The sequence below is a fragment of the Peromyscus eremicus genome, chromosome 1, assembly GCF_949786415.1.
Source record: "Peromyscus eremicus chromosome 1, PerEre_H2_v1, whole genome shotgun sequence".
NCBI lineage: Eukaryota > Metazoa > Chordata > Mammalia > Rodentia > Cricetidae > Peromyscus > Peromyscus eremicus.
In genome coordinates this window covers 90,104,358-90,128,351 of record NC_081416.1, presented here as the reverse complement: position 1 = coordinate 90,128,351, position 23,994 = coordinate 90,104,358, and the positions used below count along the sequence as shown (strand labels likewise).

The 23,994-nt window shown below is 50.4% G+C and overlaps 1 protein-coding gene across 1 annotated transcript in view; it reads right to left on the bottom strand.

The window, feature by feature from the left end:
• Window positions 1-381: 381 nt before the first annotated feature.
• Dkk3 (dickkopf WNT signaling pathway inhibitor 3) overlaps window positions 382-23,994 on the bottom strand; it is a 40,637-nt gene continuing 17,024 nt past the window's right edge. The window contains exons 4-7 of the mRNA XM_059251497.1: window positions 5,392-5,484; window positions 3,936-4,080; window positions 2,916-3,072; window positions 382-2,048 (exon numbers count right to left, since the gene is read on the bottom strand). Of these exons, the coding sequence (XP_059107480.1) occupies window positions 1,835-2,048; window positions 2,916-3,072; window positions 3,936-4,080; window positions 5,392-5,484 (609 nt within the window). The 3' untranslated portion in view covers window positions 382-1,834. The remainder of the gene's footprint in view (window positions 2,049-2,915; window positions 3,073-3,935; window positions 4,081-5,391; window positions 5,485-23,994) is intronic.

Below are 23,994 nucleotides of genomic sequence, written 5' to 3'. Positions count from 1 at the left end.
CCCTTTCAGCCAGGAAGGGAGAAGCTTGACTCTACCACACACCTCCACCATATTGTGCTGCCTCTCCACAGTTTCAAGGCAACAGGATCATAACTGAAACCTGAAATGGTGAACCAAAATAAACTTTTTAAAAAATATATAAATTAATCCGGGCAGTGGTGGCGCACACCTTTAATCTCAGCACTCGGGAGGCAGAGCCAGGCGGATCTTTGTGAGTTCAAGGCCAGCCTAGTCTATAGAACAAGATCCAGGACAGGCACCAAAACTACACAGAGAAAACTTATCTTGAAAATATATATATATATATATATATATATATATATATATATATGTTAATTACCTCAGATATTTGTTAGAGTAGCAGTGCTACACAAGCCCAGAACCACATTTGATTACAGAGAGCCTCCAAGAGAAGACTCATATATTCCATTTGTTCCTTCAGGAGACAGTAAAGGATTTTCTCTCTTAAAACTCCTTCTCATCCAGACAAGGAAAAGACTTCCAACATATTCTAAAAGAAGTGAACTGCAGAGGCCTGGAAAATCTGCTTCTATGGAAATATTTTTGTCTCTTTATACTACAGATTGTTTTATTTTATTGTTCTGGGCAAAGGTGGTCTATATTTATTGAAAGTCAAAGAAAAAGAAAAGTCCAAGAATTATCAAAGAGTAGCCAAAGTGATTTATGCATGATCTTTGAGTGCAACACATGTGTTTATACATAACTGAAAACTCAGAAGAAAGCATGCTTTTACAATTTGTGTGCAACTTTAAAATTTAATAACTGGATAATACAGGATGGAAACAGTCCCTGGCACCTGAAACCATCATCTGAGGCCTGACGCCCAGCCCAGCCTTCTGTCTGGACACCACAGTCACACTTCACACAGCCTGGCTTGGTTTGGATTTCTGTGTGACTGAGAAAGGCCTTCCGTTGTTGCTAAGTGACTTTGCAAAGTTCATTTATAACCCTGGCCCTACAATTACCCAGTGTCCTTCCTATGAATCAATTTATACAAACTGCCCTCCAATTACTGACTTTCAGAGTTATTGAAGCAGATGGAGAGGGCAATGTCCATACCACTGGCCTCCACACTGCCGCTTCTAACCTCAGAGGGACAGACATGCAAACTGGCCTGATCTTAATTCTAAGCATGCCTCAAATGTGTAAAAAATTAAAATAAAAGGATTTCACTGCCCTCCTTTTGGAAGTACTGTTGGTGGTACCAAGGCTGGTGTGGGGGTGAGTGAGAGAACACGGGGCTTGGAGAGAAACCCACTCAGGTCCACTCCCAGGCTGTGGTGAGTGGAGTGAGTGTGGATGTAAAGGGCTTTGCTGACAGTGAGGTAGGAGGAGCTGAAAGAAAGGGTGGAGGGATGAATGTGTGGGAGGCCACAAGAGCAGCATAGCTCCTGTGCAGCCACTGCCTCGGGCCACGGGACAAAGGCAATGGCTACATTTTGCCAGGTCCATGTTTGCAAGGCAGGCACCCTCCTCCGTGTGTTCCCCAAAGCCATCATGGGCAGACTTCACCTCTTTCCATCTTCTCCCTTCAGACAAATCTCCGGTCCATGAAGAACAAAGCAGAGTGTCTGGCAATGGTGTGGGGTGGCTCACCACTACCCTCACCCACCATGTCTGTCTTTCCCAGCACCAGAGCAGCAGGGCAGCTGGAACAAATGTACTTACACTGCACCTCATCAAGCCAGAGGAAAAGCTACTGGGAAGAAGCTGTGGAGAAGGCCTGGCCAGTCCCACACCTAGGGGACACTCCTGGGGAAATAAATTAGCCATTTCTATTGCACATCTAGCAGCAGCTCAGCTGGGCCTGGGTCTAAATCTCCTCTTCACCCAATGACTCCTCAGGGCCAGGCTCCCCAAAGGCCATTTCCTGGGCCAGGCTCCGCTCCAGGTCCTCCAGCTCGTGACGCACCTCCCCTATGAAGCCATCTTCATACTCATCCGGGGCCCCCCTGGGCAGCAGACTCTCCTCATTTTGGTCAGGGCCATCAGCGAAGGCTGACTTGCACACGTACACCAGACTGTGGCTGGGGAAGAGGGTTGAGATTTGGTCAAGGTTCTCTCTGTTATCCTAAAGAGCAAAGCCAGGCTTGGAGCATGTCAGCTGCAGGGGAAGCCTTGGGCTGTACTCTCTGTGGGCCTCCAGGCCTCACTAACTCACTACTTCCTGTCAAGGTGCTTCCTGTTAACACCTTCCTGAAGAGTCAGCCGGGAGAATGTCCTCAAGGGGGAGTCACAGGCCTGCCCTTCTGGGACTAACTATTGGCTTGTCTGCCTAGGTGCAGACCCTCACGATGGAGTTTCAGAAGTTCACTGCCACACGGAGTTGCCTCAGCCCTCTGCCCATTTAGGTTCCAAGAAGGAAGCACAATGTAACCCCACATCTGCTGCACACATTGTGACCCTGGGCCTCTGTGGGAGAGGGGAGGGGAGTTCTGTCTGTCTTCCCTGTGACCCTGGATTCTGGTAGAACAGAAGGCTGAGTAGAGGGTGTGGGAAGGACAGAAAGATGTAGGAAACAGCCCTGTCTGTCAGGCCTGAAGCTTCAGTTTCCTGAGCCTCTAACACTGCAGGCGCTGTCCACATTGGCGGTTCACCCCTCTTTCCTGTCAGCATCTTCTCCTACTGTGACCGTGTGTCTGGGCTCCTTCCCTCCACGCCCTCCCCCTAGGGCACCTACTTGGGAAACTTCACTATCTAACAGAGCCCCAGTCTATGAATCTGATGCTGACTGGACCCCTCCTCCATCCTAGTGACCTGGGGACACCTCTAGAAACACCTGCCCTATACTGAATCAACATCTATCTCCTCCTTAGCCCAACTTGCTTCTCAGTCCCTCTGGATGGCATTTGTCTCCTCTCAGCCCCCAGGACAGTCAACAGAAGGGACCTCACCTGTGAGGCTGGCAGAGGAGTCCACTGGCACAGGGGCATCGGTCCAACGCGCCTTCGGGCTCCAGCTCCCAGGTGATGAGGTCCAGCAGCTGGCTGGCAGGGTCATGGCAGAGCTCTCCCTCCACGGGCAGGAATGTGCACACAGGGAACAGCAGGCCTGGAGCCAGCCGAGAGTCACCATGAAGAGAGGCACAGAAACAGATGCACGCTTGCTCTCGCCCCTCAGCCCCATGTGAGGTTAGAACTGAAGAATAGGAACGGTAGCCCACACTCGGGATGAACTGAGTACTGAGAACTGGAGCCGTGACAGGGGTCTGCCTGAAGAGAGGAGCTGGGTTTGGGAGGGTAAACCACCAAGGGAAATGAAGAATAGAACCAAGGCTCTGAAGCGGGGGCACAGTGCCAGTCAGGGCCTGGGGCAGTGTAGTGGGAAGAGCCCAAGGGGCAGCGATAAAGAGGACAGAGGATCTGGGTGGACAAGGCCTCGGAGGTGGGAGATGACAGAGCTAAGGGGGTCCTAGCGGAGCAACCTCTATAATGTTGTCCTCCAAGCAAATCATCGAGGTGGCAGGGACAGGGAGGAGCAATGGGGTTGAGAAAGGGACCTGGGGAGGCAGCTGACAGTTTTCAGATACTCCTGGCAAATGAGCAAGCCTGCACAAGCCCTCAGGAGAGTTGCTAGGAACTCAAAAGAGAATCCACACAAAGAACCCAGGCCAATGTGCCTTTGTGGGATGGGGCAGGGGCTTCTGGAATCCCACCCATCTAGGGATGCTCCTCCTGCCCTGGACTCATGCGTCCTAAAAGAACTTAACTTGCATAGTCAAAAACTGGGAAAAACCAAAGCAGGCACTTATCTCCCTATTCTAGGAAGAGGCTGTGGGGTTGGAACATGCAGTGAAAGCCTTAAAGACCCTGCTGCAGGGAGGCAAGACCCGGAAAAGGGCATTTTGGGGCCCAGCAGACCCTCCTGGGAGATTGGGACAGATTTCCCCAGCAGCCATCAGGGAGTCCACACACCTCTTTGGAAGGCACAGCACAGGCCAGGCTGGCAATCCCGCTGGTTGTCACAGATGGTCCCATTGCTACCTTTGGTGGCCTTTTGGGTGCAGTAACCCCAGACACACAGCTGGTCTCCACAGCACTCACTGTCCCGGGTGCACAGCTGCAGAGAAATGAGAAAAACACAAGGCCCAGAGGCTCACTAGCCTAGAAGTCTGGGCACCTGGAACGGTGCTCCAGCCTGCTCGGCCCAATCCAAGATGGCTCACATTGGTGGAAATTGAAGGAGACAGCTTGAAAATGTGGCTATTGGCACAAGAAGGGTCAAAACATGAGGAAAATGGCACCCGACAAAAAGAATGTCTAAGTCCGTTCTACCCAGGTCAAAGACTTTACAAACAGAACCTGTGTATCTTTGGTGCCTCTATCCCATAACTATCTTTCACCCTTTTGTTTGTTTGTTTGTTTGTTTGTTCTTTTTGTTGTTTGTTTTTTTGAGACAAGGTCTCTCTGGGTAGCCCTGGCTGTCCTAGAACTCACTCTGTACACCAGGCTGGCCTCGAACTCAGAGATCCGCCTATCTCTGTCTCCCAAATGCTGGGATTAAAGGCACACACCACCACTGCCCAGTTTATCTTTCACCCTCTTAACTAGGCCCAGTAGAAGGGAAGGTAGCTCAGGCCACAGGTGGAGGCAGCAGCATTCTAACAAACCACTAAGTCAATCAGAGCTGGAAGACACCGTCTGGGGAAGCATGCTGGGGGCAGGGGCCCAGAGACCCACAGGGAATGGTAATTAAAGAGCAACAGACGGTCTCCAGGACTGTGCCCTGTGATGTGAGAGGCCTGGGAGGACAACAGCAATGGCCTCACCATGATGGAGCTGAGCAAGGTCACAGGAACCCTTTATCTTCCAAACTTACTGTGCTTTTTTTTTTTCTATCAAAATAAGGAAAAATGTCAAGAGTTCATGAGCCCATGGCTTTGTCCAAAAGGCCTGCTGGGTGGAACAGAGGGTTTCCTTTGCTTGGGCTCATGTTTCTCTCACAACCAGCACTGGGGAGAGTCCTCCAGCCTCCCCCCGGCTCCTCCTTCTGCACATTTATTAAGCAGACTGGAAGCCCAGGGACCTAGGGAACAGCCCAGGAGGAAAGGGGTAGCCCTTTTCCTTGTCTGGGAACCACATGTGTACACTGTGTCTGCTGCTGTTCACGGCCCCAGAGGAAGGGACCAGTACAGGGCCTCCCATTCTCTCCTCCCACTCCATCTTCGCTACCCATGAGCCATACAATATGACCAGAGATCGTGGGGTGGAGTGGCTGCAGGTCTGCCAGACATCCTGATTACTCCAGAAATCAGCCCCTCTGGGACTCCTCCCCATCACTAAAAGGCTCTTGCAAGCAACCAAGCTGAGAACCCCTGGGACTTAGAATCGTCCCCTCCTGGCACAGCAAGGAGATGACTGATGTCCTTACCATCTGCTGATCCCGGCATGGCTGGCAGGTGTACTTGAAGCTGGAGAACTGGCAGTACCTGGTGGGCCCACAGTCCTCATCAATGATACATTCCTGGGAGGGGGTGGGAAATGTTGTCAGTAAAATGCAGAGGTGTAGATCTGCAGTGCCCTGGAAGGGCGGACTCCAGGTTCATCCCTGTCTTGGGTGAAGCACAAGACCAGAAGTGTCTGCTGGCTCCAGCCACACCAAAGCCTGGCCCAGCTGGTGCTTGTCACCTACCCCTCACCCGCAGTCCACATGGGGTCTATCTTCTCAAGACCCCAGGAGTCTTGAGCCTCCCACATCCATCACACAATCACCATCTGGTCCAGCGTCCCCCACACCCAGGGCAGGGAGCATGGGGACTCAAAGTGGCTCATACACAGAACAGATGGTTTTAATAAAAGTTGCTAATGAGTTCCAGGCTCTGTGTGACTGTGCAGGAAGAGCGGGAGGCCAGACCCAACACAGTCCCTACTGCCTAGGAAGATACCAGAGACCACCTCCCTTGGCACTGGCCCTAAGGCCACAGGCCTGCCCACAGAGGGCCCTCCGTGGGCTCCTGACTTCTAAGGAACAGTCAAGAGGCAAGGCAAGCTTTAAAGTGGGATGGCTAAAACCCCACCCTCCCAGCCCAGGGGCCTTAGGGCTGCCAGCTCCGCTTAGCTAGGAACATCTGTCCATGTGAGAGTCAGACCCACAGTCAATCTCAGCCATAGAAAAGGAGGACTGAGGAAGAAAAACAGGCAAGGACATCATTCATCACCCACTTCCCTGGGACAGAACCTTCCCAGCACATGGCAGCTGGAGGTTACTTCTTCTGTGTTGGGAAATGGTGGCACAGAATGGTCATGGCATCCTGCAGGAGATACGGCTAAGGCAGGGTAGAAGGACTGTTTCCACCACAGCCCTTGAGTGGAGGGGCTCAGAGCCCCAAATACAGCAATCAGAGACGAGGAGCTCTTGAGCCCTGGCAAACATTCTAGAAAGACCTCTGTGAAGACTGGGGCCTGCCTCACCCCCATCTCAGGGCATCCTCCATCCTGAGACCCAGTGTGGACCTTTATATGCCAAGGCCTGGTGGGTCAGGCATGCGCAGTGCCTGGGATGGTCCTCAGCTCTACTCTGAGTTGAAGCAACTGTACCAGTGGGTACAGAGGGTTGTCTGGGGGCCTGTGGCCCTGAACATGTGCAAGCTGGGTCTTAGAAGACAGGCCTTGGCTCTCTTAACTATTATTGAATGCTATTCCTGAGAAGTAGCTGGTGTCCTTGACCCAGGTCTGAAAGTGTTCTGGCGAACCTTTCAGGTCTGAGGAGATAGGTGTTTGGTTCAGGGGAGCTACAGGCCTAGCACTAAGCTAAGGCCCCACCAGGGGGAGCTTGCACTGTGCTCTGCTCACCAAGCAAGGCTCCCTGGCCATACAATATCACACACACACACACACACACACACACACACACACACACACCCACACACACACACACCCAGTCCTTTCTGAAGGGTGACAGAGGAGAAACCTGAGGAAGGATACCTGTTTGACACAGACATGTCGCTCTCACACACCAAGCAAGCTCTGGGCTCATCAGGGGCTCACACCAGAAAATCATCTACTGCAATTCCTCAACAAAAAACACCAAAGAAGATCCCACCACCTGACACCCTAAAAACGACCTAATCTCACTCTCCTACACATGGCCCAGGGATCCCGTTCATCTAGCTCAGAAGCTGCAGGTCCCTTCCCCTCACCCACCAGTGTGCTGGGAGCTGACAGCGCAGCCCAGGTCTCACCCAGAGCAGCACCTTTGTTTCCCTGACGTGTTTGGCTCAGCACACCAGAAATGTCAGGAGGGCCACCATTCTGGCTTCTACCAGGAAGAAAACAGACTACCTCAAGTCAAGGGGCTGAACCTGCATCTGCTGGACCCAGAACCCCATAGTGGCAAGAGAGGTCTATGAGGATGTGAGTTGACACTCCATCCCTAGGGGATTGCATCCAGCATGCTCCCTGCCCCCACACACACCCGCACAAGTATAGACTCCATAGATGCTCAAGTCCCTTACATAAAAGGACACAGAATTTGCATCTAACCCACACAATCCTACTACATGCTTTATCATCTCTGGATTTAATGCCCAATGCAACGTGTATGCTGTGGAATCATGGTTATGTGGTGCTGTCTAGGGGACAATAACAAAGTGGAGTGTATGTTCAGTACAAATGCTATTTAAGATAGGCTGGCTGTGGGTGTGGATCCTGGGGGACTGTGGCTGGCTGTAAAACTCGAGGAGCCCTTCCTGGCACCCCACCACACCCTCCCACACACAGGCGGCAGGATGCTCCTGATATTTCTTCCAAGAGAACGGAGTGGGAGAGTGACATTTGGGAAGGAAGAAGAACCATCAGGCACCAAGGACAGAGATGACTGTGAGGAGGTCTCTGCCCTTATAAATTCATAATTCAACCAGGGGAGGGAACAAAGAAAAAGAAGAAAGGCCAATCAGAGGTTCCCTCCGCAGCAGGTGCAGGTCTCGCATAAGGAAGAGGCCAGGTCCTCTAACCTGAGTGAACAGAGAAGGGAGGGCTGGCATGGCTGAGAAATCCAGCTTCTCTTTCCTGGGCTACATCTGAGCACACTCTACAGGGTCCTACGCACCCAGCTGCGCCCAGGCCACTAGAGGGGCTGAGCAGGGTGAGAGGCCAGGGTGCTAGAAGGACTGGGAGACTCTGCTGCTTCCCGGCCTATGGCTGGCTATGACTCTCGGGGCAGTGCTTTGATTTCTGGGGGCTGCTGACCTCACAGGCCTCCTGTCTCTTAGACTCTAGACCTGAAGGCAGACTGCCACTCAAAACAGAGGCTGAAGACCAAGGTCAGAGTGAGGAGTCCTGGGCTTATGGTGCTGCCCAGCAGGGGGATGAGATAAGAAGCTGTGCACCTACCCTGCAGGCTGCGGGGGTAGGGGGTGGCTCCAGAGCCGGCTCAACACTACACAGGGCTCTAACAGAGCAAGCAAGGCCCTAAGTGCTCACAGAACTGCACAGGCTCCCTCTAATACCCTCAACATGGTTAAGATTCCTGTGAGCTGAAGTTCTCAGAGGAAGAAAAAGAAAACGAAAACAAAACAACCACACCGGTGGTGAAGGTTCTTCCGGGTAGGTTCTCTGACTAGGCCCTAAGTGATTGCGGGGAGTCAGAATGTTAAGGGTACAGAGCCAAATTGTCCTGGGCTATTTTGGGTCCTGCAGCTATCATTCCCACTACTGTATTTGACCCATCCCTGTGGATTTTGGGCAAATCTTTTTGTAATGTACTAAATGACCCTTAACCTCTATTAACCCACAAGCTAAGACTGTCATCAGATAATAACCGAGGCCTATAACAGATATTTCCCCAATTTGCTGTAGCTCACCTATCTGCTGTACCTCCCAATGTATTTTTTAATTTGACTTATGACTGGTTTTGGGGTTTTTGTTTTGTTTTGTTTTGTTTTTTGTTTTTGTTTTTTCTGCTACTGGAAAAAATAATAACCTTCATGAAACCATTACCACATTAGAACACAGAATTTATAGCAATCTGAATCCATGATCCTGGGGCCATGGTCACTCATATGTGGCTCCCAAATAAACTTTTACTCTCTTTGAGGTGATAGCTGTTCCGTTGTTGTTATTTGTTTGTTTTCCCTTTTTGGTACCAACATTCCCATCTCAGTTTTAAGGCCTTGAAGGGTCTGCCCAGGGTCACCCAGCTTGCCATAGTGTCTCCTCAGTTTTGTGTACATCTCAGCGTGGGCCTCCCTTCAGTACCAGCCCACAGCCACACTAAGCCCAGCAGCATCTGCCTGCACCAGGGCTGAGACAGAAAACCAACACCAGAGGCTCTGGGCGCCTGGATGACAGGGGCAGCATGGGGCTTCCGGGCTTCTGTGCAGCTGGAGCCGTGCCTTGTCTGTCTGTCCTGCTCCTCCCTCAGCCTGACAGACGTCCCAGAAGCTGGTCATGGGCTGCAGCCATTCCAAGGAGGCCTTCTTTGTTGTCGGGAGCTATATTTAGGAAACCAGGCTCGAAATTGGAACTGAAAACAGTGTGGACTGGGCCAGGATCGCCTAGAAACTGCCCCAGTGCCTTGATGAGACCCTGAAAGAGTGGAAAGTGGCACAGGAATCACTTGGCATCTCTATTAAGCTCCCAGTTTATCAGCAAAGAGGTCCTAGGGAGCAAAGGTCAAAGCCTGGGGGTAGGAGGGCAGCAATGGTTTCTCACAGCTTCTAAGGCAGCTGTTCGGAGTCAGTGGCAGGCGCGCACAGTTTGGGCTCCATTGTGCCGAGAGGAAAACTGAGCCTCAGAGCCTCAGGTCATGATGGGAGGCAAAGATTTAAACACAAGTCCCTCAGACTCTCAGGGGACCACTCTGTCTGCTGCTCTTAATAGTCTCAAAATGCCCCATTTGGGGTCGGCAAGATGGTTCAGCCCGTCAAAGTGCTCACCCCACAAGCCTGGTGACCTAAAGCTCTATCCTCAGGCTCTGTGTAAAGGCGAAGGAGAGAACAAACTCCACAACGTCATCCTCTGACCTCCACACCCGTGCCATGACCACCCACACTCTGCCCCACAATAACTTAGCCACCGAATACTTCAGAACATGTCCTAGAGAGAAGGTCCTTGCAGCTCAACTAATTCAAATGAGGCTGTGCTGGACTCCCTAGGAAAAGCCTTACCTGTGTTAAAGACCTACAAAGTTGACTGACGAGAACCTCCAGGTTGTGGGTGTTGGAGTATTGTATCCCTAAAGCTAATTATCTCTGACTGTCTTCAGCTCCTTTAGCAGTCACTCATGGTCCACCTCTGTGTCTAAGCTAACATCCTTGTGATTATCAGCCTCTACTAACAGACCGTGGCCTCTCACTTCTGCCCTCATCTCCAGAGCCCACAAGGCCAGGAGCACCCCTGAAGTGTCAGGAAGACTCCATGGCCTCTCACTTCTGCCCTCATCTCCAGAGCCCACAAGGCCAGGAGCACCCCTGAAGTGTCAGGAAGACTCCAGCAACCTGCCTCACCTCACTTTGGGCTGGTGGACCTCATTCTAGTGAGTGAGTACTTTTTCTCTTGAATGACTGACAGTGTGTGGCTTACACCAGGACTCTGCCTATCACCACCGCTCACCTCCGGGCTTTATCCCAAGGTCCTCTGTTAGCAGACAAGGACACCAGAGAGGACCACAAGGACACAGAGATGCAGAAAGGGCCCAAGACTGGTCGGCTGAGCAAAGATGAGCAGCAGGCAACAGAGGGCAAGAAACGGTGCCCCACGGTCACCTCCCACTCACCACCCTCACACCAGTTGTCAGTCACCTCCCACTCACCACCCTCACACCACCTTCTCTCCCACACCGAGCAGAGAAGCCCTTCCTTACATACAAGGAAACTGAGGCAGTGAGAGCCTCAGTCTCTTGTCAAGGTCACACAGGTAAGTGGCAGGGCTGTACTAGGCCTTTGGAAACTAGGGCAGACGGGGGTGGGGGGCAGGGGGCAGGAAGTGACAGTGTGAGGCAATGAGTGTTCTAGAGCTCTTGAGGAGGGAGTATCCTCCCTGCTGGATGCAAGAGGGTAGACTCTTCTAGGCTGGCCTTGGTGTGAGGTGCCCAGGAGAATGGTGGTGGCCTCTGTTCTTCAGCTGATTTCCACATCAGCAAATTCTAAGATGTGTGTGTGTGTGTGTGTGTGTGTGTGTGTGTGTGTGTGTGTGTGTGTAAGCATGTGTATGTGCTATGTGGTATGCAGAGGCCTCCAGGTCAGCAGTGGCCCCCACTGCTAAGAGTCCTTTTTGGTCTCAGAATGAAGCCAGTTGCACGAGCCTATAACAAAACCCTGCACATCTGTCTCCAGCACAGTGAGGTGCCTGCAGCCCTTCCCAGAGGTGGGGCTGCAAGCTGCCCGCCAGCTCACGGCTTTGGGGCACCCTCACCCAGGGCTGAGGCCTGGCCCCTGCTGTAGAGACAGCCCTGTGGAAAAATCTGGGCAGGAGTTGGGGGCCGATGCCAGCCCTTATTATCCTGAAGTGCTAGTGTCTGCAAAAGTCTGGGTGGGTGGCCTGCCAATTCTCCATCCCCTACATTTGACAACCCAAGGAGGAGGAGGGTGACAATGTATCCCCACCCCAGTGGGACTCACCCACCGACTTGGACTTGGCTCGGCACCCTGAGGTAAGGAGTACACCCTGCCCCAACCCTCGGCCTATACCTGGATTCCTCTCATAGCCTCCTTTCCATCAGCCACAGATCCTTAGGTGGGGAGGGCATGGCCTACAGAACAGCTGACAACCCGCGTCAGGACCTGGTCCCACTGCCTGGCCATGATGCCCCACACCCCACGCCCCCAGGGCTTCCCAGTACATTCTTTGAGCCTGAGTTCTCCAGTTCAGCACTTCCTCTGGAGAACTGGGCCAAGATTTACTCTAAATGGAGCTTCTTTCTGGTCCTCAATCTAGTCAACTGACTGCTGGCCCCTCTCCCTTTCTTCTTCCTCCCTCCCTCCCTCCCTCCATCTCTGTCCTCTCCTCCCTTCCTGTTTTCCTCTGGCCTTGATGGGAGCAGCCCTGTGCTATCATATATGTGTCCCTTGCGTTTCTTCACAGTCCCCCAAAACAACTCACCAGGAGCCAAAACACACTTCTTTCTTTAGAAGTGAATTTTCACAGTGACAACCAACTGACATGCTGGGACAAAGGGACAAATGACCCCAAGGAGAACCCCTCACACCCCTGGCCTCTCATGTCTGCACTCCCTCCCCTGCCCCTCCTCCTCCCCCGTACCCTCCCCCGCCGCCGCCATGCTCCCCCACCCACAGCAAGCCCCCTCATCCTCCCTTACACCAGTGGAGCAGAGATGAGCTGGGACAGGACTTCTCAGGCCCTCTCCTGAGCTGCTGCCTCTGCTCAGGGCAGGTCTGGGATTCAGTGCCTTGAATTCCAGCCTGCAACAGCCAGCAAAGCTCAGACCATGTGATCAGGTAGGACCAGAGACCGCCCAGAGCCAAGTTCTTGCCGGGTTCCCAGTAACTAAATCCAGACCTGGGTCCCTAGGGAAGGTGTTGAGTACCAGAGAGAAACAGGGAAGGACAGGCTTCTGCTCACCTGACCCTCCCAAAGGGGCTCTTTTGGGGCCAGTTCCTTCCAGGGATGGGGCTTGGGGGAAGGGCTCTGATTGGGGTTCTCAGATTCAGGCATAAAAGTGGGTTTCCACACATGTAGCAGAGGGATTGTTCTGAGGCAGGGCCTCAGGTATCCTAAGCTGGCCTCAGACTCACTAGTTAGCCAAGAACGACCTTGAACTTCTGATCCTCCTGCCTCCACGTCCTAAACACTGGAGTTACAGAACTGCACCACTGTTATAGGCCCCCAGACCTTAGTACAACTGACACCCTGATGGACGTTCCATTCAGGCCTGAGAACCCAGCAGATAGGCAGCAGCACCCACCCAAAGAAGCACGAAGACCTAATCCATGCAAGTCCACAGTTCTGAGTAAGTCTCTAAATACATTAACCTTGCTTTTTGGCCTCTGCAGTTCTGCTTCTGGCTAACTGTTCTTGTTAATTGAGGTATTTCAAGCCAGGATGTGCTTTTTGTGCTTAAAAGCTAACCCTGAGAAATGCTCAGGACTGAGCTCTGGTCCGGAACACCCAGTGTCATCGCCAGACAGCTGACCCAGTATAGTAGATGGCCAGCTGGTAAAGACTTTCTACTGTCTTGAACCTGTGTCCGAGTGGTCGTCTCTGGTGGATACCTCCCAATGTCACCATGCCTCGTTTATATGGTGCTGGGCTGGAACACAGGGCAAAGACTCTGGCAATTCCCCTCAACTGACCTACAGCTTCAGCTCAGCAGTGAGGTTTGCTGTTCTCAGAGAAAATCCTCACTCCCCTCAGGTCATAGGTTGTTCTCCAAACAAATCATCAACAAAGATGTCGACCTCCAGCCACCAGCCACCCCCCTTACCCACAACTCCCTCCTGTAGCTGAGTCATCCTCTAAAAACACAAACCTAATTGTGCATGTCCCTGATCATAATTGTTCTGAAAGTCGAGGGCTGAGGGTTAGTGAAGGCTTAGTGTTAGGCTAATTCAATCAGCACATAATTGGAGAAGACAGCCGCCTTCCTGGCCTCAATAACAGCCTGCATCTGCAATGTTGTGTAAGAAATTGATGTGACAAGGGAGATTCAAGTGGAAAAAAAAAAAAAAACAGCACTCCCCCCCAGTGACCAGGAAGAGGGGGACTGTGGTTCTAGAGCTGAGGAACTGTCTACACGAATGATTCCAAGTCCTGAAACCCACAAAGTGTAGGTCAACCATTTGACCTCCTGTGCCTTTAATCCCAGCTCACCCAGCTACCTGCAGAGGGACAACCTTGCATCCTTATGAGGAACACCAGATGGAACCTTCACATTCCTGTCACTTGAAAGAGGTGCTCCTCACCTCTGCAAATTAAGGACCTGGCTTTCTGGTTGCACGTAAGGTCCACGGTTACTTAGCAAAAGGACTAGGGATGTCCAGGCTCTGGGTCTACCCAGCTCAGGGAACCTGGGCTCTAGCAAAGTTCATGAAGGCAGAGCCTCTGCAAAGCTCCATCCTGAGGCCACCATCTACCTTCCCCACCCACCTTGGCCTGGGATCCAAACTCTGCTCTTGACACAGGTCACAAGGTCAGTTCCCAACCTGCTGTCCTACCTGATTTTCTGACCCCAGGATCTAGACTTCAGCTCACACATCTAGAATCCTTTCCCTACCTGATCTGCAGTTATCCTCAAAGACTAGCTGTCACTGAGGCAGGAGGACCACTGAGAGTTCCATGCCAAAAGAGGCAGAGTGAAACTCAAACAAAACAATACAAAAGAACTCACAGAGATCCGCCTGCCTCTGCTTCCCAAGTGCTGGGATTAAAGGCATGAGCCACCACCACCCAGCCCAGTAAAGTTCTTAATGTCTGTGATATCAGCTCTTTGGGGGGCCAAAACAGGAGGATGTCATAATTTTGAGGCTATCCTGGGCTACATAGCAAAACCCTATCTCAAAAAACCCAAAACATAAAAACAGAAGTCTTGACCTTTTTTGTGATCTAGGCTCTCTGACAGCTGGCTGGAAACCTGGAGATCCTTCTCAGAACATTGCAGGCAGATTGATAAGGGAGCAGATGAGATTACAAGCAAAAATGACCCCACCTAACTAGAATTCACGGAGTTGCAGTGTTTTATGGCTTATTTGTATCCTGGAGAGTAAAGTCCAGTGGCAGCTCTTCCTTTTGAAGTAGGGTTGAGCACAAGTGCTGTTTGAAAGTAGTAACAAGCCCCGGAGAGGGGGAGGTCAGAGGATTGGAGTTTAAAAGATTATCCTTGCTTCATAACTAGTTCAAGGCCAGCCTATGAAAAGGGTGATTCACGTAGCAGCACTGAGAAAGGACTGGCATTGGTACCTGGTTATACGTGACTGGTGGTCTCCATTTAAGTCAGTAAGATTGGAGAAATCATTCAAAAGTCAGAGAGGCCGGGGAGATGGCTCTGTGGGAAAAGCGCTTGCCGTGTGCTAGCATGAGAACCCAAGTTTGATCTCCAGCATTCACATATAAAACTGGGCGTGGTGGGGCACGCCTGTAATGTCAGTGCTGGAGAGGCTGAGTCAGACAGATCCCTGGATCCCAACCAGCCGAGCAGAACTGGTGAGCTTCAGGTTCAGTGAGAAACTCTGTCTCAGAAACAAATGAACAAAAGACAAATGAATAAAAAGTGGGTGGAAACAGAGACACGTTCTTTTTCTGAGTAGGTTAGGAGGGTGATGCTGGCGGGTACCCATGATTAAGAACCTCCACTTCTATGTCATCATCCTTTAAAAATGTATCATGGGGGGATGGCTCTACAGGTTAAAGGTGCTTGCTGCCAAGCCTGCTGACCCGAGTTCAATCCCCAGGACCCACATGATGGACAGAGAGAACACACTTCTGTAAATTGTCCTCTGATTACACACACACTCTGGCATGCACCACCACGTATACACATGCACATAAAAAGAAATAAATGTTTAAAAAATACATCACAAAAAATTTCCGCAGCTCCCTTGAAAAGAAAAGCAAGAAAAGATGAATAAAATTCAAAGCTACTCAGAACAAAACCAAAGTTGCTTAGCTCTGTACAGAAGGAACCCACCTCAGGCCTCTTGAGAGCTTCAAGGCCCATCCAGCTGTCCTCTCCACAATTATTTTTCCTCTCTCTGCCTCTACCCACAAAATTCTTCCACAGCAGGGTGCAAAGGGGGCTTCTGGAATTTCTAGACTTTTCAACTTAAGCCATGCATGTTAATAAGCCTGGAAAAAGTTTTAATATGCTTCTGTGGTGGAAAAACATGCCTGACTTCATTTTGCTCGGAAGTGGTTGAGTCTCTGCTTCACCCTCGGTGTGTATATGCACACACACGCACAGGGGCTGGTAGAGAACATGGGCACTTTGCCTTCAAGGGGAAAGCCTGGTGCAGGTGGCCCCGGGCATACCCAGGAGCCTGCCCAAGCCCCAAATGCTTAATTTACTTTACCACTTGGGTGGTTGGTGGAGTGAGGGAAAACAGCCTGGCACATAGTAGGTGCCCAGAAAAATGAGTTCTCTTTGCTCTTACCTTCTAAGCCCCAGCAAGTTGCAGAAGGCAGAGAGACTGTCCTACACAGGAGGCGCTGAACTGACTGTGGCCTCGGGCTTGGCCCTTCTACAAGATTCGTGTCCTCCCTGGGGAAGGAGGTCTCCAGAGACAGGGTCCCTGGAAACAACAGAAGAAGCAAAGGCTGCTGGAAGGGGACCTGAGCCTACATCCTTCTGCTCTGAGGCTGGGGAAGGACAGGGTCTCTACCCGTCTTAGCCCCAGGGATCCCGGGTGTGGGGCACTAGTTTGCCTCTGCCTTCCCTCTGCCTCATGACCCGACTCCTCTTCTTAGAGCTCCTAACTGATGGAACTGGAAAGTCCAGGCTGATCTCCTGTGGCAGTCCTTTCCACATCCCATGGTCTCAATGTGGTCAGTGGCCAGTGTCTCCTGACACTGTACACCACTCTCTGAAAGTGCCCTGCCTCGGTGGCTGAAACTGTCCCTCTGTAGCAAGAGGAAAAGAAAGACAAACAGTGGCCGAGTCAGAGAAGTACTTGTTCTACAAGCATGTGAACCTGAGTTTGGATCCTCGAGCTGTTAGGGCCAGAGACCGAAAGATTCCTGGGCTTCACTGGCCAATCTGTGGGCTCCCAGTTCAGTGACAAACCTGTCTCAAAGTAAATAAATAGGGAGTGACTGAGGAAAACACCCAGTATTGACTCTGGCCTCTATCTACATGTCCACACATATGTGCAAGTGTGTGCACACACAGGAATACATACATATACACAAAGAACAAGAGAGAGATGTGAGAGACCACAGTTTGTCTTCTCCTCTGATCCACAGGGCTTTGCTGTCCCTGGGGAGGGCTCGATCACTGTGCATCTTGTGAATTTGTCTTCTATTTCCAGCAGAGGAGGGGGTTGGTGCCAACCAGTGAAGCTTGGTCTACATGACACACATTGCAATCAGGTGGCAGATGGGTTGAGAAACTCTTCCAAAATTACAGCTGCAAGTGCCCATGACTTTTTATATCAGAAATACATATTTTTTATTGAAATGGCCAAAATTTAGTTGTTTTTTTTTTTATTCTGGTCTCACCATTTAATCCTCTATTGTAGCTTTCAATATTCAACTTCATCAAACTCCAGTGTCCTCTTCCTAAAACAATACCGATGCCACAGTGTTACAAGGATTGGAAACCAGAATATGTCCAGCCTGCCGGGAAACCACTCGGCAAACAGTGGATGCTTAGGAACACAGAGGGATGCGTGCAGGCCAGGAAAGCAGTCACTCGGAGTGGACAGTTTTCTAGTAAATAAAACTCATTCTCAGAGCTGGAGAGGTGCTTTGTGGGTAAAGCGCTCGCAGCACAAGCGTGGGGGACTGAGTGTGACCCCCCGCACCTGTAGAAAAGCCAGGAGTGGTGGTGTGCACCTCTACTCCCAGAGCTGGGGAGGCGGTGACAGGTGGGTCCTGAGGCTCTCCGGCCAGCCGGTCTAGCTCGACAGGCAAATTCCACGTTCAGTGAGAGACCTTGCCTCAAAAAGTGAGGTGGAAAATGATAGAGAAAAGACACCTGATGTCAATCTCTGGCCCCGATGTACACACAGGCACATGTGCCCCCTCCCCCAACAACACACACACACACACACACACACACACACACACACACACACACACACTACTGCATATACTCTGTCCTGGCTCTTGTCTTCGAGAATTCTTCAGCTTATTCTGTTTATACTTCCTAATTCTCTATTACATGTGTTCATTCACTACGGGGTGCCCACTCGATTCCAAGCACAGACCCAGACGTGACACATAACAAATGGAGCCCCCTGACTTCCTGGGACTCAAAACCTTCCAGAAAATACTCGCATTTGTACTTTACAAACTTCTTTTCATACCAGCCAGAACTCCCCAAAAGTCTCCCCACTCAGTCTTCAACATCCCCCTCATCATCAGTCACCCCACCTTCCTTGCCACTAATCCTCAGTGCTATGACACCCCTAGATCTGCCCTCTGTAGCAGGAAACTCCAGGCTTAGCAAAAACGTGAACTTACCTGAAGTGAGGTTCCAGGTATGATCACTTGTGTTCAAAGAAAACTCACAGCCCCCATCCCCAGCTCTATTCCACATCTATAAGTGGGATGTTTGCCCCCCCCCCCAAGTGGGAGAAGAAGTAAGTTACAAATAGAGTTCAGCTCCCTGTCAGCAGCTGCTTGTAGTGTTATCTTAACTCAAGTATTGAACTATCTGGGCTCATAAGGAAATTACTCTGCAATATATTAGTAATGTCTGTCATTGGGCAGCGGAGGTGGGTATGACAGACTTCTGTGCCAAGTGCTTCCATTACATCTTCCTCTGTTTGCTTTGTTTTGGGGCAGGGTCATGAATAGCACAGGCCGGCTTCAAATTCACTATGCAGCCAAGGATGCCTTGAATTCCTGATACACACACACACACACACACACACACACACACACACACACACGCCATCTGAGTGCTAGGATTGCAGGCATGCACCACCTCACCTGGTTCTTACAGGGCTGAGGAGTGAACCCAGGGCTTTGTGCATGCTTGGTAAGCAGTCTACCAACTCAGTCACACTCCCAGCCCCTCATTCCTTAAAGAACTTAAAGTGAGCCCAACAGGCCCTGCGAGTTCTGCAGTTTATACCTGCCAGACCCCATGAAACGCTCCATTTTCTTTGGCACGGGACCTGTCTGCACACATACAGTTTTTCACTGGTTTGGTCTGGTGCCTTGGCCACTGTCACCTCTTAGAAACTCCTAAGGCACTACATTAGAGCAACCAAGCATGACCTTAGAGCAAAATAAACACCAATCCTGATCTGTCACACATCCTCTGTAACCTACTGTCGCCTACCCTGAGGGGCCGAGAAATTAAGTCAAAGGGAAAATTTACATTTATTCCACATCTTATTTGGGGGGTGGGGGGATGTCTGCTATGTAGCCCAGGCTGTCCTCTAACTCCTGATCCTTCTGCCTCAAGCTCCCCAACTCCTGATCCTCATGCCTTAGGCTCCCCAATACTATGATTACAGGTGTGTACCCCTGGACCAGCTCACTGCTTCCTGCTTCAATGCCCTCCTCAGGCAGTCAGCACATGCTCTTCCCCACAGAGCAGGTTCCTGACACAGGAACCACGGTCACACAACATCCTTCTGACCCACAGTAGTTCACACTCCAAATTCCACAGTACTGTGCTACTCTGAAATACACCTAAGGGTCTTGCTCCTTTTCCACGTGGTGTGGAGGTGAAAATGACAGTTCCTGTGGGTCTAGTGAGATCTGTGACTTGGTCTCCATCGATCATTTCCCTTCCTTTGCTGAGGAGATGCCTGGAGAAGCAGCTTTCTGCCTAATGTGGGTCACCAGCCAAGCTTGTCCAACTGTGGCACCACTGTCATTACTTAAGGGCATTAAATACGGCCTCTGTCCTGTCTACCCCACCCCAGCCATTCCCTTCCACTGACCCTGCATCCCACTCTGAAGGAAGAATGGACAGAACTGAGGCCTCCACTGGCTCTGTTTGGGCTCATCTTCCAGGAAGCCACTGCCGATGGGAGTCAAAACATTGATATCACAAAACCTCCCTGGGAACCCAAAGTCCCTGGGGTCTGGCATATCTAGCAGAGAAATGGGGTAGGGGTTCTTTTAGAAGGCTAGAGAGGGGATGTGGAGTCTCATATGGAGAGGCTGGGGGTGTAGATTCCTGGAAAGCCACCAAAGCTGATCTTGTGATTCCAGAGCTCAAGCTAAGGGCCTGTGTATAAGACCATGGGCAGTCTTGAACACATCAACTAGAGGCCCCAGTGCGGGCTGAGAATGCAGGGCCAGCAGCACTGGATCTCCCTCTACTGAGGCTGCCATACTCAGAGGCAACTTCTGGAGTCAGAACTGGGAAAGTGATGCCCCATCCAAGGGCAAAAGAGACCAGGAGTTATTGGGGGTTTGGCTTTTATGTGTTGTTTTGTTTTGTTGTTACTGTTGTTTTTTAGAAAGATTTCATTATGTATCCAAGATTGGCTTCAAACTTGCAATCCTCCTGACTCAGCCTCCAGAGTGTTGAGGTAAGACCATAAACATCCAGATAATCTTCCAAATTAGTTCCCGGTGCATGTCTCCCGGTGCCTACAATCATGAGATTTGAGAAGGACAAGATATGCTCATGGTGGACAGGATGTGAAAGTCACCATGGGAGGCAATATGGCAACTGTTCAACAAGCCCCAAACTGAAAGCCCTGTGAAGGGCCAAAGAGATGGTTCAGTGGTTAGAGCACTGGCTGCTCTTTTAGAGGGTCCAGGTGAGATTCCCGGCATCCACATGGCAGCTTACAACCTTCTGTAACTCCAGTTCCAGGGGATCTAATGCCCTCTTCTCAGGCACCAGGCAGGACAGTGGTACACAGACATACATGTAGGCAAAACATCCATACTCATTTTAAAAAATAGAAGACCCTGTAAACTGGGCATTCCACTGCTGAGTATATCCCCACAGGAATGGGAAGCTGGCTCTTTTTTTCTTTAAAGTGTGTATTATATGTGTGTGCATGTGAACTTAACTATGCTCGATTCTGTGTGTGCATGTGGACATGCCTATGCTCATTAGTGTGTGTGCATGTGGACATGCCTATGCTCACTGGTGTGTGTGCATGTGGACATGACTATGCTCGATGCTGTGTGTGCATGTGGACATGCCTATGCTCACTGGTGTGTGTGCATGTGGACATGACTATGCTCAATGCTGTGTGTGCATGTGAACATAACTATGCTCACTGGTGTGTGTGCATGTGGACATGCCTATGCTCACTGGTGTGTGTGTGTGTGTGTGTGTGTGTGTGTGTGTGTGTGTGTGTGGACATGACTATGCTCACTGCTGTGTGTGCATATGGACATGACTATGCTCACTGGTGTGTGTGCATGTGGACATGCCTATGCTCACTGGTGTGTGTGCATGTGGACATGACTATGCTCACTGGTGTGTGTGCATGTGGAGGCCAGAGATTGACATCAGATCTCTTTCTTCATCATTCTTAGCTTTATTTTTTGAGCAGTGTCTCTCAGGGAACCTGCCGCTTACCATTTTAGCCAGACTGGCTGACCAGTGAGACCCTGAGATCTGCTTGTCTCCACCACTACCCCGAGGACCAAAAGCTTCATGTCATCCTGAGCTATAGAGCAAGACTGACGCTCTCTTGGGATGCAAGAGAACATGTCATTAAAAGACAGGAGCAAACCAACAATTCCACTAAAGGAAAAGACGTGCTTTAGGAATCTTTGAGTCAGTAAAAAAGACATAAAAGTTTACCCCTCTTGTTAGTACTGACTCTGCCACCTATGGGCTTGGATTGTTTCTCTCTGTCTCAGTTACTCCATTTGGGGTCAGCGAGTGTCCTGCTTGGATGGCTGTCATGCAGATGGCGGGAGGGGTGCTAGAGACCCCTCACTAAGCACCTGGCACACAGCAGGCAGTGTTTGCTTTCATGATGGAGCACTCCCATTGCCATTATAATCACCAGTTAGTATAGAACACTTACTGTGTTCCATCACAACAGCCAGTATTTACCCTGGCTCGCAAACGGCTGGATTTGGGGAGGGGGTGCTTAATCTGATCACCTTCTGAGTCACAGTGACTAAATGAGAAACCACGGGGGAGCATGCAGACCTCACTATTACTACATTTGTAATATTATTTAAAAAAACAAGCTGGGCTCACAAGCTTTTTGAGGTTCTCAGGACAACAAACACCAAGAGCAAAGAAGGGCAAAGGCAGAGCTGACAAACAGGATGCAAAGGCCCCTGGGCTGGTGCCTGGAAGAATCCCCAAGTTCCCAAGGCAGAAGACAGCCACACGCCTGCACAAGACAGTTTGGCCCCTACACGTCCCAAGAGCTCAGAACACAGCTTGTTCTAGAGTTGATGGCATCGGGCTAACCAGATTTGAGGTGCGATCAGTGTGACTTATCTGGTCTGTGCTCCACTTTCCAGTAAAATGTTCCAGACTTCTAGGCCCCAAGCCAGGCTCTTGCGGGACACAGACTCTGCAGTCCGAAGGGACTTGGGTTTTAAGCTTCAGCAAAGCTGCATCCTCAGAGATGCCTCTGCCATCCAAAGCTGGTCCTCCTGGCTCCCAGCTTTGGGGATCATGTGGTAGCTCGCTGATGCAGTACAGCGGGTGGTAAGGGCTTTCACACACAGAACAGGCCTAACTCAGCATGTCTGCTGACTCCTTGGCTGGGTTCTCCAAGTCTCCTGACCTAATCCCCACCCCTTCCCAGCTTCAGCTGCTGTTCCCACCATGCTCTGGCATTCTAAATGAGTGTTCTGCAGCTCTTATAGCTGCGTGTCTTGACTTTGAAGAAGCAATACTTCAGGAAGAAACGCCCTTCCTCCCTGCAACTAATTCTGACACACCATTGCAAACACAGCGTAACCACCACCTCTTCCAGGAAGCCCATCAAGAATGCAAAGGGCCTGAGTCTCCTCTGCTTTCAAGGTGACAAGGGAGCCCTCCTGTTTCACACCAGACTCTGGGGTGGGAGACAAAGGGTTTGATGTCAGCAGCACACAAGCAGTGTGAGCTTGATGTCTGTGCTGGTCCTCTGGCTCCCTAAGCTGCATGCACACATTAGGGAAATCTCACCTCCTGCATGAGCTTGTGTCACACCTGAGGATCTGGAAGCTTAGGGAATAAAACCTTTGATGTTGGAGCACATCTGTACATGGAGGGAGAGCAATTCTTGTCTCCCAAGTCTACCCAATACCCTTAAAGAGGCAGTCTAGAACAACTGGGCAGTTAGAGTCCCGACTTACAGAGCAATCAGAAACATTACAGACTATGCAGAATCCTACCCTCCCTCCCAACAAAGTCCTCTCAGGCTACCCTGCCCAGTTCAATATCTGCTTTGGAAATTACATATCTGTGGTATACACCCATAACCCACAGCACTGGAGAGGCTGAGGCAGGGGTTTAAGACCAGACTTGGCTACGGCAGCCATAGCAAAACCCTGTCTTATAAAGAAATGAATAAGGCTAGAGAGATGGCTCGTGGGTAAGATCTCTTCCAGAAGATCTCAGTTCCATTCCCAGCACCCATCCCAGGTAGCACACAACTGCCTGTAACTCCAGCACCAGGGGATCTGACACCCTCTTCCGGCTTCCTTGGGCATTTCACACACATGAATGTAAACACACACACTCTTAAAAATAATTTCAAAGATATTTAAAAAGAAATAAATTAAGCACTCACTGTAATTATTTATTTAGTTGATTGGTTGAACCTGGGTTCCCTGTGATGTTAAAAACTCTTTTACACAAGCCTGCCAGTAACATAGTAAGTAGTCAAAAGAGCATGCTAGTGAATGAATAATGAATGAGTTGAGGGAATAATGCAGGGAATTATGATAGGCATGGATTGGAGGCAGGCAAAATATGATAACAGAAATTGGCTAATAATCCAGACACCATACACTGGTTTTAACATGGGCTATTTTAACTTCATGAATACAATATGTGGGACAAATTCATTTTGTCTGGTGTGTGTGTGTGTGTGTGTGTGTGTGTGTGTGTGTGTGTGTGTGTTGAAAAAGAAAAAGGGTCTCATGTAGCTCAGGTTAGTCTTAAACTTGCTGTGTGGCCAAGAACAACCCCAAACTCATGATCCTCCTACCTCCACCTCCTGAATGCTGGTGTTACTACTCCTGGCTGGAAGGATATTTGATGAACTCATTTTTACCTATAGGGAAATTAAGGCACAAAGCAGTTAAGATACTAATCAAAGGCACCCAGCTAATAAGTATCAAGGGTCATTTGAACTGACCTGGCTGTGGCCAGCCTTATTTAACTCACTAAAGAACTGCTAGCAGCATCTAAACACCTATGGGAGGGGATGGAACAGGGGCAGAGAGTAGAAGGAAGGCAGGCTTGCTGTTTTCAGAT